General features: G+C 34.8%; 1 protein-coding gene across 3 annotated transcripts in view; it reads left to right on the plus strand.

Moving 5' to 3' along the window:
* Positions 1-545: 545 nt before the first annotated feature.
* Positions 546-12,118, plus strand: part of LOC100462656 (mismatch repair protein) — a 46,791-nt gene continuing 35,218 nt past the window's right edge. Inside the window, exons 1-6 of one of the 3 annotated variants that reach the window (XM_004242880.5) lie at positions 546-832; positions 945-1,001; positions 1,102-1,398; positions 1,946-2,498; positions 11,409-11,504; positions 11,619-11,674. In XM_004242880.5, the coding sequence (XP_004242928.1) occupies positions 1,145-1,398; positions 1,946-2,498; positions 11,409-11,504; positions 11,619-11,674 (959 nt within the window). In that variant the 5' untranslated portion in view covers positions 546-832; positions 945-1,001; positions 1,102-1,144. The remainder of the gene's footprint in view (positions 833-944; positions 1,002-1,101; positions 1,399-1,945; positions 2,499-11,408; positions 11,505-11,618; positions 11,675-12,118) is intronic. The other 2 variants (XM_010325108.4, XM_010325109.4) reach the window with 2 other exon arrangements.

Below are 12,118 nucleotides of genomic sequence, written 5' to 3' on the forward strand. Positions count from 1 at the left end.
AACCTTCATTACTAGCAGAATAATCAAAACTGAAAATTACCAAAAAGGGCCAAGTATGTTGGGGCCTTAAGCTTAAAAACTGGAATTAAGCATGAGTCTCAATGAAGAAAATTGCTAATGAAGAGAAAATGTAACCAAACAGAATATATGAAGTAAAATTCATGTTGATCAAATATAAAAAAATCCGTTTCAAAATTTTGATTAGATTGATATATTTTAGTTTTACTTTGTTGACACTCAATTTTAATCCTCCACAATATGAATTAACTATCGAATTTCTCCAACTTCAAACTTTGAAATAATTCGTATTTATAAAATTAAAAATATTTTGAAGTTATTTTTTAATTTTTAAATAATGTATATGTATATATATTAGTTTAGTTTAATTATAATTTATATTTATGAGTTAATTATTTTATTTTGTTAAGATTAAACACTCATTAATTAATTAGTCTTATTTAAGTTTTAGGCGAATAGTCAACTATGACTAAAAAAATTCCAAATGGCCATTTGGTAATTGCAAATATAACCACATATTGACTCCTAAGTGAGTACTAATTGAGGCTAGTACTCCCGGTTTTATTGCCCCAAAAATGCAACAAAACCCAATACAGACAAGAACACAATTCGGCAAGCATATGAGTTTCAAACACACACACACACAACGTACAAACGACTGGACCGACCCTCATCTTCTTCTTCTTCTTCTCGACCCAGCATATGAGTTTCAAATTTCAATGTACCTGATCCTTATCCTGTTTTCAAGCCCTAATTCAAGAGGTTTGGAGTCTAGATTTTAGTATCTCTCAACTTCGTCTCGCCCCAGGAAAAGGTAATATTACATCTCATTTCTTTTTCTTTTTCTTTGTTGATCAGTCAGTGTGTTGTATTGACTCCGGATTCAATTTATTAAGTTTTTTCCTGAGTTCCTGTTGATTCTGTAGGTTTTAAAGTGATGATAAAGCTTTGTTGATACTAAATTTGCCCCTTGTTAGTTTTCAGTAAGCTTTTGCTATTTACCTGTCATTTGTTCATGTTAATCAGTCCATTTGAACCTTGGCATGTCTTAATATTTTGAAGCTATTTGTTTGGTGTTGACAGCTTGCGAAGTCCTTTGGTGCCAATTCTCTCTTCCCCACTAAAAATGCAGCGGCAGAAAACTTTACTTTCTTACCTCAAGAAACCTTCGCCGGAGGACCAAAGCTCCGGCGATAACACAATCAATGGACGGAAATTTCCAAGTAGAAATGCAGTTCCGAATTCTTCCACCATAGACCTTAAGGAAGAAATATTGGGAATTGAAACTCCTCCTGAGAAGGTGCCGCTCCCGTTCAACAATGGGGATAACTCTTCTGTTTTCTCTTCTATTATGCACAAGTTTAACAGAGAAAAACCACGGTATCACTTTTTGCTTTTTTCTATTTAAGTATTTGATTGCTTATAATTTTATCTACCTTTCATGGTATTATTCATACTATACATTCTATTACTAAAGCCTTGTCAAAATTACCTTTGTCAAATTGTTTGATACTATTGCAAATTCTGCTTTAATTGGAGCTACTATGTGTTACAATTTTTGGCTCTCTATTCTAATTAGTTAATATAAGCCTGGTCGAAATTATGTACATTTGCTGCTTTTTTTTTGTTGCTTTTTTCTTTCTGCTTTGACCACTGAAACCAAGGGTATACATTTCAGTCCTAAAGGTGGTGTTGTTATGCTTCGTTGTTAATATTTTTCAGTTATTGCAATAACCATGTTCTTATATTTTGGTTCTATTTTGTTGTGGGTGATGGAATGCACACTGCTTCCTAGCTATTTTGTTGGCTATTTATCATGTTGCAGCTGAAATGTTGTTCATCATTTGGTTTTATTGTATCTGCAAAATATTCATACAATTTTGTGAGATGGGTTATGATATTAACTACTTCTTGATGTTGTGTACAGGAATATTGCGAAAGGTGATCCATGTAAGATATCCTCTGTTTTTACAAAAAATGAAGGATCAGACGGGCTGGGAAATGCTTCTGTTTCCTTACAATCAGACACTAATAGAAGTTCTGTCTGTTCTAATGGAAAGGGTAATCAAGAGGGTAAAGGATTAGTATCTCTTATTCCAAGTGATGATCATGGTTTTGAGCCAGAAACACCAAGTATGCAACCTTATGAACCTGGATTAAAGCGAGTCCAAGACAACATTTGTTCCTCAGGTGATAAGAGTGATTGCTTTTCATTGAATGCAAGCAAGAGGATTAAAAGTCTTAAGGGCTTGAATTTTAAAAGGAAGAATCTCGAGGAGGAGTTTGAAATGACTAGCAAGTTTGAGTGGCTTCATCCATCTCAAATCAAGGATGCGAATGGTAGAAGGCCAGGGGACCCACTCTATGATAAGCAAACACTCTATATTCCACCTGATGTGTTGAGAAAAATGTCCGCTTCTCAGAAGCAGTACTGGGATGTCAAATGTAAATACATTGACATTGTGCTTTTCTTTAAAGTGGTCAGTTCTGCTTTTCCCTCTTGTATATTCTTCCTTCAAGCAAAGTGACTTTCCCCCGTAATTTTATGCTTGTTTGTTCTTTTTCTTTCCAGTGCAACAAGTTTTTATTGTATCAGATTTTGCTTTTAGACAGTGTTAAGTGCTGATTTTACTTCATCATATTTAAGAAGTTGAGCTATAATAAACTGAAAATAGTAACGATTCAGATGGATAGGATTGTGAATATTGAGTAAATAAATTACCTTAAGTCTTCTAGTTGGAACTTGGGAACAACCATAATTATTATCTGAGATGTAGTTTCTTCTATATCATTATGGTAGGACTTGGTCTGTGTACTCTGGGCAATGATAATATGGTTACACTTGTTACATGCCCTGAATTATACCCTTGGAAAAGAACTTTGAAGTTTAAAGCCATTAAGGAAATTTTGTTTCTTGTTCTTTTGATATTTTTGCCATATGAGTGGACTCTAATGCATTGCGCATTGATATTTACTGTGACAATTGAGATACAAGTTAAGTTATGCATTAGTTTGTTTCAGATAATTTTTTGGTTAAGTTTCTTTATTGGTATTTGCATAAGTATTGTTTCATATATTTGAAAATTACGATAGTAAATTATTACACAATGGTATCTTTCTCAAAACATCCTCTTTGTATTTTCACTATTTTTTCCTAGTTTTTTTTATTTTTGTTTCCTCCATTAGTGGTTTTTGAGTAACCTCTTATTGCATGGTGGCTATGGCTATAACTACCCAAAAGTCTTTGTCTTATCTATCATGAATTTGATTATCAACCACTTGATGATTTTCTTCTAAGTTTGTCATGTAGAGTCCATGGGAAGTAACAACTATTAGGAACACATAAGACATGACTTTGGTTTTTTATGTTTAATCCAATCTCTAAATCTTTGACTCATTCTTCGTAGATGATCCATCATTTTCTTTTAAGAACTGATGGTCTCGCTGGCCCATATGCCATGGTCATCCATTTTTTTGATCATATTACTCTTAAGGTTAATTTTTTAACAAGATGTAGCTAGATGGTATAACTTCTAGGATTTTCTTGGAATTCTGACTGTTTTCTTGCTCTTTTCTCTTTATGTAATTTTATCCATCAAGCATGGTTTTGTTTTTAGTTTCTTTGCTTTCAAGTTTATCTATCAACATTTTCGGGTCTTTACTTTTTATGTAGGTTACATATGTGAGAAGTAAAGGCATAAAGAAAATAGTATTAAGATGCGTAGCTTTACTGTATAAGCCCTATTTATACTTATATTCTACACAGTATACATACAGCTATTCAAATGTGGGACACTTAAGTCTACTATATACATTAACTATGGAACACTTCCCCTCAAGTTGATGCATATAAGTCATACACACTGGGCTTGTTACAATATAATCATTTTACTTTTTCTCTAATAAAGTAACAATGAATCTTAATGTGCTTAGTCCATTCATGGTATATCAATTTGACGTAATATAAGGGCTAGTTGATTATCACACACAAGTTTATCTGAATGATCTCTCCAGATTTTATGCAAATGTTTGATATAAACTAGCCCATAAGTTGTTGTAGCTATTGCTTGATATTTTGCTTCTACATTGATGGAGCAATCACATTCTGTTTCTTGCTATACAAGGACACTGGGTTACCTCTTACTAAAATACAATATCTAGATGTAGAACATTTATTTGGAGGTGATCCTGCCTGCTCAACAACTTTATATCCACCGATCTGCCATGACCTTAATCCTTGAAGATTAGCCCTTTGCTTGAGATTGACTTTATATATCGTAAAATGTGGACAATTGTATTCAATGACTATGACTGGTAGAAATTAACCGTCTTACAACACTCACAAGAAAAGAAATGTTAGGTTTAGTCATTGTGATTTGTAAGGTAATTCAATTTACCAATCAACCGCTTATATATTCCAAGAACACCAAGTGATTTCCCTCGTCTTGGTAGTAGTTTAGCATTTGAATCTATTTATGTGTCAATGCATCTACACTTTGCCAGTTCTATCTCCTGAACAATGTCTAGGGCATACTTTTGTTGTGAATAACAATGCATGATCTGGACCAAACCACGTTAATATATAAAAAATACTTCAATTTGTGAAGATCCTTAGTATTGAAGTGCTAAAAGAGATGTTTTAAATAAGTGATATATCTTGATTATTGCCGGTGATAACGATATCATAAATATAAACCAGCAAATGAATACACAGAGTTGAATTAGAATGTTATTAATACATAGAGTAATCAACTTAAACAAGAGTCTGTCAAAGTCCTAAATTATTGTGTTGAATTTACCAAACTAGACTCAAGGAGTTTGTTTCAGACCAGTGATCGGCACAAACAACATGTAAGGCTGTACTAGGCTCCCTTAGAGCAACAAAACTAGGTTAGTTGCTTCATATAAACTTAATCCTCAACGTCATCGTGCGAAAGCATTATTAATGTCCAACAACAACTATGGATGGAAAAAGGCACACATATGCTATTTTATCCATGAGATTGTAATCAAGTTCAAATATCTGAGTGTACCCTTTGGTATAAGATGAGTCTTAAGCCGCTCAATTTGGCCGTTCATGGCATGAACAAATGACAACCAACAATGAATTTACGTAAAGGAAAAGAGAGGTTTAGGAGTGAGGGATCAGAAGTTACACAACAAAAGCTTTCTTTTAAATGGCTATCAAAAGATAATAAGAGTAGTGAGCCATCTATGGTGAAAAACATAGAGGGTATGGAGTTACATGATTCCCATTGTGGGGACTTCAATACCGTTAGAACAATGGCAGAAGGGGAGGATGCAATAGAATAACCAATGTAATGGTTGATTTCTTGAGCTGGATAGAGAATAGGGAGTTATATGCAAAGCCTTGCCTACAATTTTGGGCTGTCAAGTAGCCCTTAAGGCCTAGCTCGAGTGGCAAAAGGTGGAAGATTTGTGGCTTAGGTCGTAGTTTCAAGCCCACATCATGCAAAGCAAAGTCTGGTATTTAAGTGGAGAAGGGTAGAGGTTAAGACCCTCTATCCGCCGAGTTTAGAAGGTTGTGATTGGTCCAAAGGGTAGGTCACAGACAAATTTCTCGGTAATTTAAAAAAATAAATTTGGGCTATCAAGTGGCTTGTCTTCCCATCATATACCTAGGGTATGCCATTTTGAGCGAAGAACGAAGTGTTGGAAGTATGGAGTGAAGTTTGGAGAGAAGTAAATGGAAACTAACAGGGTGGAAGAGTCAATATCTATCCTAGGAGGCCAGTTTAAAAAAAGTATCTATCCTTGGGAGGTAGATTGAGTCTCATAAAATCAGTTGTGAAGATATGGCATTATGGAGGAGGTTCATTGCTGAGAAATATGGCTTATAGAGCAACTTGATAATTGAAGAGGTGAATGACATTTTTGTGTGCTTTCTGTGGAAAACTATCAGGAGAATGTGGACTGCTTTCAATGCGAAGGTGCCCTTTAGAGTGGGGAAAGGTTTGAAGGCTAGTTTCTGAATTGAGATCTGGTTAGGTGATGTGAACTTGAGGATACTTTTCCCTAAGTTGTACATTATTAGCCTACAACAGAATGCCACTATAACATAGATTTGGTCCTTTGGAGCCCTCAAGGTTGGGACCTTATGTTCAAAATGACACTAAATGATTGGGAGGTTGGAGGAGTAGCAAAACCTACTACATGCTTTAAACTAATTTTCAGGCATTGCCACAACATTCAACAAACCAATTTGGAAATTTCATAGCAGAGGAGTTTTTACAGTGAAGTCCTGTAACTCGAGAGGAATATCAATCTCTTTGGCAATAGTTTGGCCTGAATTTAATCTAGAAGATAAAGATCCCTATAAAGTTGCTTGTTTCACATGGTTGTAATTAGAATAGCTTGTCCAACTCTTGAAGTGCTACAAGGAAGAGTATACAAATTTGTTCAAGGTGTTATATGTTCGGACAAGAGGCTAAAGTGAATGGCCATTTATTTTTGCATTGCATGACAACGACGAATTTGTGGAACATTTTCGTTTGTATACTCGGGGTAAACATGACAATTCCCAAAACCACTTTTGAGGTCCCAATCACACTGGCAAGGAATTGGAAAGAGATGATCAAAGGAAGATTGGTGGAAAAATATCCTTGCTTGCATTTGGTGGACACAATGGTAGAAAGGTGTGAGAAATATAAGAGAAGAATATTATTGAATTGTTGTTGTATATATTATTGCAGAGTAACCCTATTTATAGACACTACAATAGACACCTTTTCCAACTAGGAAACTATATATTATTCCTATTTCTATTCTAACTAGGATTGTGTATACCTATTACTATTCTAATAGTCGCCCTCAAGCTAGTGCATACAAATCATATGTATCTAGCTTGTTACAAATATAATTAATACGAGGACTGGTGAAGAGCTTGGTGAGATATCTGCAAGTTGATCACTCGACTTCACAAAATTGACATTTAATCTCAATGTGCTTAGTCTTCTCATGAATACCAGATTTGATGCATAATGCCGATAAATCATAGAGTGATAAATTACAATGTTGAACTTCCCAAACCAAGCTTGCACACGCTATTTCAAACCATAGCGTGACTAACACAATCGACATACAAGACTACTTAACTTCCCCTGAGCAATAAAATTAGGTGGTTGCCCCAAATAAATTTTTTCGCAATGCAACAATCGCTGGAAGTGCTTAAAATCTTCTATAAAGTGTATGGATCATGTTGGAATCAATAGACGAGTCAATATTAAACAAGAAAGTCACCAAAAATTGGCCGGAACATGCTTATACACATTACACAAGAGCATTAGATTTGATGGCTAAAAGTAGTCACGATCAAACAAATAATATTATATGGGTAGGGTTTGAATGATAGCACTACCCTATGCAAATCAGATTTGAGGAGTCACCGGAAAGACGAATGGAAGTATGCAAATCAAATCTGAGGAGTTACTGAAAAGACACATGATGATATGCAACTCAGATATGAGAAAGTAGTTCAGAAAAATCTACGTTACTACACAAACTAAATATAAAAAGAAGTCCGGAGAGATGCACGGTGCTACACAAATAAGATATGCAAAAAAAGTAGTCCCCGAAAGGATGGCAAGGTGCTACACAAATTAAATATGAAAAGTCACCAGGAAGATGGCGCGGTGCTACACAAACTAGATATGAAAAAGTAGTCACCACGGTGTTACACAAATTAGATATGAGAAAATAGTCATCGGAAAGATAAACGGTGACCCAACTTTTGCCAACATAATTATGAAGGGCAGCATATATGAGTAATAGCCACCCTCTGGCAGCGGAAACTATTTGATTTTCTACCAGGATCGAAGAGGCTTTGATACCATGTGAGAAATATAAGAGAAAAATGTTATTGAATTGTTGTTGTGCATATTATTACAGAGAGAACCTATTTATAGACACTACAATAAACACCTTTTCCAACTAGGGCAATATATATTATTCCTATTTCTATTCTAAGTAGAATTGTATATACCTATTACTATTTTATCAAAAGGAATTAGAGATATTATAACGAGAAGGTTGGCAATACACAAAAGATCAAGATGAAATGTCTTAGTCTTTTGTATTTTGGTGTAAGCAAGATTTAAGGGGGAAGTAGATATTTTGATGGAGTTTATAGACCAACTAATTTTTTTTGAAAGTTTGTTTTTGGATTTTGAGTATGAGGCACCACTTGAGGGTTTGTAAATTTCTTTTCATTACTTTCTTGATGAGTTCTTTTGTGTGAATACAAAGTTCCTAGTTCAAAGAATCTACCTGAAAAGCAAAATTGGTGACAAAATCCTACATTGTTGAAACTATGTGGGTAATAGAAAAAATAAGTGAAGGGCGGACTAGTTCCTGCAACTCATAAGATTGGTGGTTGATAATGGTGCTTGAATCAAAACTCAGTTAAATATTTGGAATGGAGATTAGAGTTTCTAGAGTAAATTTTCAAGTCACTTATATTGTGTTGTGAACTAGGAGGGATATGCCACACCCCAAAACGTTAGTGGGACGGACCGACATTTAGTAAGTTGACTTAATCGAGCGAATCAATGTTACATGAATTATGAAACATGATACATGCATAAGAGGAAAAAATATTGCCTTTTTCCTTCCAAGAAGTACTTTTCTTTCATTAAACATTTTCCTTTCATAAGCTTGTTTATTTTTTGAAATCGGTAACTTATTCCTTCCTTAAGCTTTTAATATTACATATTCAAAACAAGGATATGTGCGTGCAAGATGAGATATTAATGAAAAAGAACTTAACAATACTAGTGTGTTATGAACCTCTATGATATACCTGAGCTTGATCGGGCACATCTAGCTGAAGCTAAAAAAATGCTATTAGGCACTTTTTTGAGGTTATCAATTTTAGTCCTTTTTTTATGACAAGGAAAACCCATAGCCGCTATTCTTTTGGTGCGCACAGAGTTAAAAACCACGCTTCTATGCATTGTCAATTTTAGTCCTTTTTTATTTTTTCCGTCTCCAGGGGAGAAATTTGCCAGAATTTTTCAATAGATATGGGGAAGATAGGATTTTTATAATGTAGGGTTTAAAACCTACAACATTACTATGAGATATTAAGATTCAGAAGTATGGTTCGGCTGGATTGAGCGCAACAGATATTTAATGCGACAAGTTACTATTAGCATTTATGTCATGAAGTGGTGGTGTTTGTCTTCAATGTAGCTATGGAAGAAAAGAGGAAGACGATAAAGAGATGGAACATGAAGGACCACTTTTCATTATGAAAGTGGTAGGTACATAAGCTTCATAGCCATTCATAGGGGATTCAAATAACCTTGACACAAAGGAGGACAGTTTACAATGGTTGACGGCCAACAATGGGAAGTTCCAATTGAAATCAACTTATAGACATTTTGACAGGCCAACTGAAATGTTGTTACCATGTGGCTTGTTTCACCTGGTTGGTAGCTAGGAAAGCAGTTCTAACTTAGGACAATCTAATGAAAAAGGGAAGACAATTATTTGTGAAATAGAAACAGAGACAACAAACCATCTCTTCCTCCATTGCAGAGTGATGGAGAAATTGTGGCAGGTCTTTTTGAATTTGAGGGGAATCAGCTGGTCCATGACAAGACACACCTCAGATTTTTCTAGCATGCTGTAATATAGAATGGAATACATCAGGTCACGAGGAGAGATGGAAGATTGTCCCTGCTTGCATCTGGTGGACAATTTGGAAGGAAAGGAACTAGAGATGCTTCGAAAACAAGAGCATCCCTTTCCAGAGTTTGAAGTTGAACCGTTGTGCAACCCTTTATTTTTTGGTGTAATCATGTCCTCCCCAAAGAGGTAGGCTATTACTCACTTTTTAGATAGTTTAGGAGGGGTATAAATATCTTTTGGTTTTGCTTACTGTATACTCCTGATGTAATTACTACTACTGAAATACACCATCACCATTGGTGTATTGTTGTCTATAAAATGTTAACTTTCTGCTATCTCACTCGCCACTCTCTCATACATTTGGGGTTATTGATATCCCAGATACATGTGAATCACTCTAGAAACATATAGATACATGTATCTAGTGTGTATCAAGTGTTATTTGCATGTATCTGGGATATATACGAATCTTGTTCGCCTCCCTCCCAATCTGTTTCGCCTCTCTCCCTATTTTTATGTATTTGGTAGCAAAAGTACATGTAGCTAAGTGTAAGACACGTTGGAAACTCTTAGTTAGTGGTAAGATACGTAATGTGAAGTATGTCTAATTATGTAGTTTTCCTTTTTTTGTAATAAACAAAATACTTTTCTACTTTTAAATGCTCAATGTTTTTTTAAACATATATTAGTCGATAAATCTATTATTGGTAAACAATGAGCCTCATCTTTACTTAACCAAAAGTTTTGGGCTCAAGCTCCAACATGGAAAATAGTCTTTCTTGAAAGTGCTTCTCTCCTTAATGGTCGTTAAGTGGGGGAATCCAAATTAATTGGGGCCCACAATAAAATATCAAACACCGCATAAAAAATAAAATTGGGGCCTAAAGACTTTGCTTTAGTTGCTTCGCCCTCTGGTTGGCCCTGTGGACAATACCCTCTCAGCCAACTAAGTGGTGCCCCCAAACACAATATATGGTTGGCACATTTGGCCCATTCGAAAAATCATAGCATTCGACTCCTTGCACATTAAGTTCTTTAGGTTTCAAATCATGTTGCATTTTAGTGGAGAACTTATAAAATCATGTATGATCAATTAATGAAGGAAATCATAGTTCTATAGATATGAGAAAATCAAGAAAAACTCATAAAATCTTAACATTCTCTTCCCATTTCATGAGCCTTTACTTTTAACATTTTGAAAGCCATAGATAAATTCATTGTAAAACCTTAGCAAAATGAAAACATCATTTGGAAGCTTGAAATATGTACATTTTGATCTTGCAAAGCATAACTTTTGGGTCTAAATATTTATTAGATGTTGTGGATTTTCCAACCAATATTATGACAGATTTATTTGTGAAAATCCTTTGGGAACATGTATTCATTTGATTTTGATGCTTGGGCAACATATATTTGAATAGTTTCAAAACATTTTGCAATTTATTTTTTGGAGAAAATACAGGGAACAATAAGTGTTTGGAATGTAATGTGGATCGATTCATATAAGTTTAAGGGCAATATAGGCAAAGATACTTGCACCGTAAGTGCTAGGATAGATAACCTATATATGGTTAGACTTGAGAAGAAGAGAATATTTACCTTTGGTGAGTTATGGTTTGCCTTTATCTGATTTTTTATACTGCAATAAGTTTATCTGTTTATTTTCCTTCAATTCAATACAATTTTGCACAAGGCTACTTATATATATAGCTTTCTCTAAAACATTAATGCTTTGAAAGGGAAAATTTTATGAGCTGTATGAACTAGATGCTGAAATTGGTCACAAGGAGCTTGATTGGAAAATGACGCAAAGTGGCGTGGGAAAATGTCGACAGGTATGCTGTACTTAGTTCACTTGGGATGTTTGAAGAGGGAGTTTTGATCATTTTCAGGTTTAGCTTAGTCTATGGAATCTGATTCATGTACTTATTTTCTTGCTTTTCTTTCAGGTTGGTATATCTGAAAGTGGAATTGATGAAGCTGTTCAGAAGCTCCTAGCGCGAGGGTAAGAGTTAGAAATCTCATTTTTGAGATCTGTATCTTTTTTAAGGAACATGATAATAGCTTTTGCTGCTTCTGATCTCCGATTCCTACTTACTAATGGCTCTGCTAGTTTATCTGTAGTTAGAATTGCTTATCTGTTTGTTTGTATTAGTCATCTTTTAACAAGTCATCACTCGTGCTCATAGCTGTGTCACCTTTTCAGCATGACTTGTGACTTATTCTTTAGTAACAATTTACAATTGACCACCTCCACCACCAACATGCCAGTGTAATCACGTGGGTCCGGGGATAAACAAAGCAAATGAAACAATGGTTGTAGGAAGAAATGACGAATAAGATACTATGTGAATATTGAATAATACTACTAAATAAGGAGAAGATGAGTAGAAGAGAACTCCCTCTGCTTTCCCGCATAAAAGTATGACAGCACTCTTTTTTTTTTGAA

This window comes from Solanum lycopersicum, chromosome 7 (genome assembly GCF_036512215.1).
Source record: "Solanum lycopersicum chromosome 7, SLM_r2.1".
NCBI lineage: Eukaryota > Viridiplantae > Streptophyta > Magnoliopsida > Solanales > Solanaceae > Solanum > Solanum lycopersicum.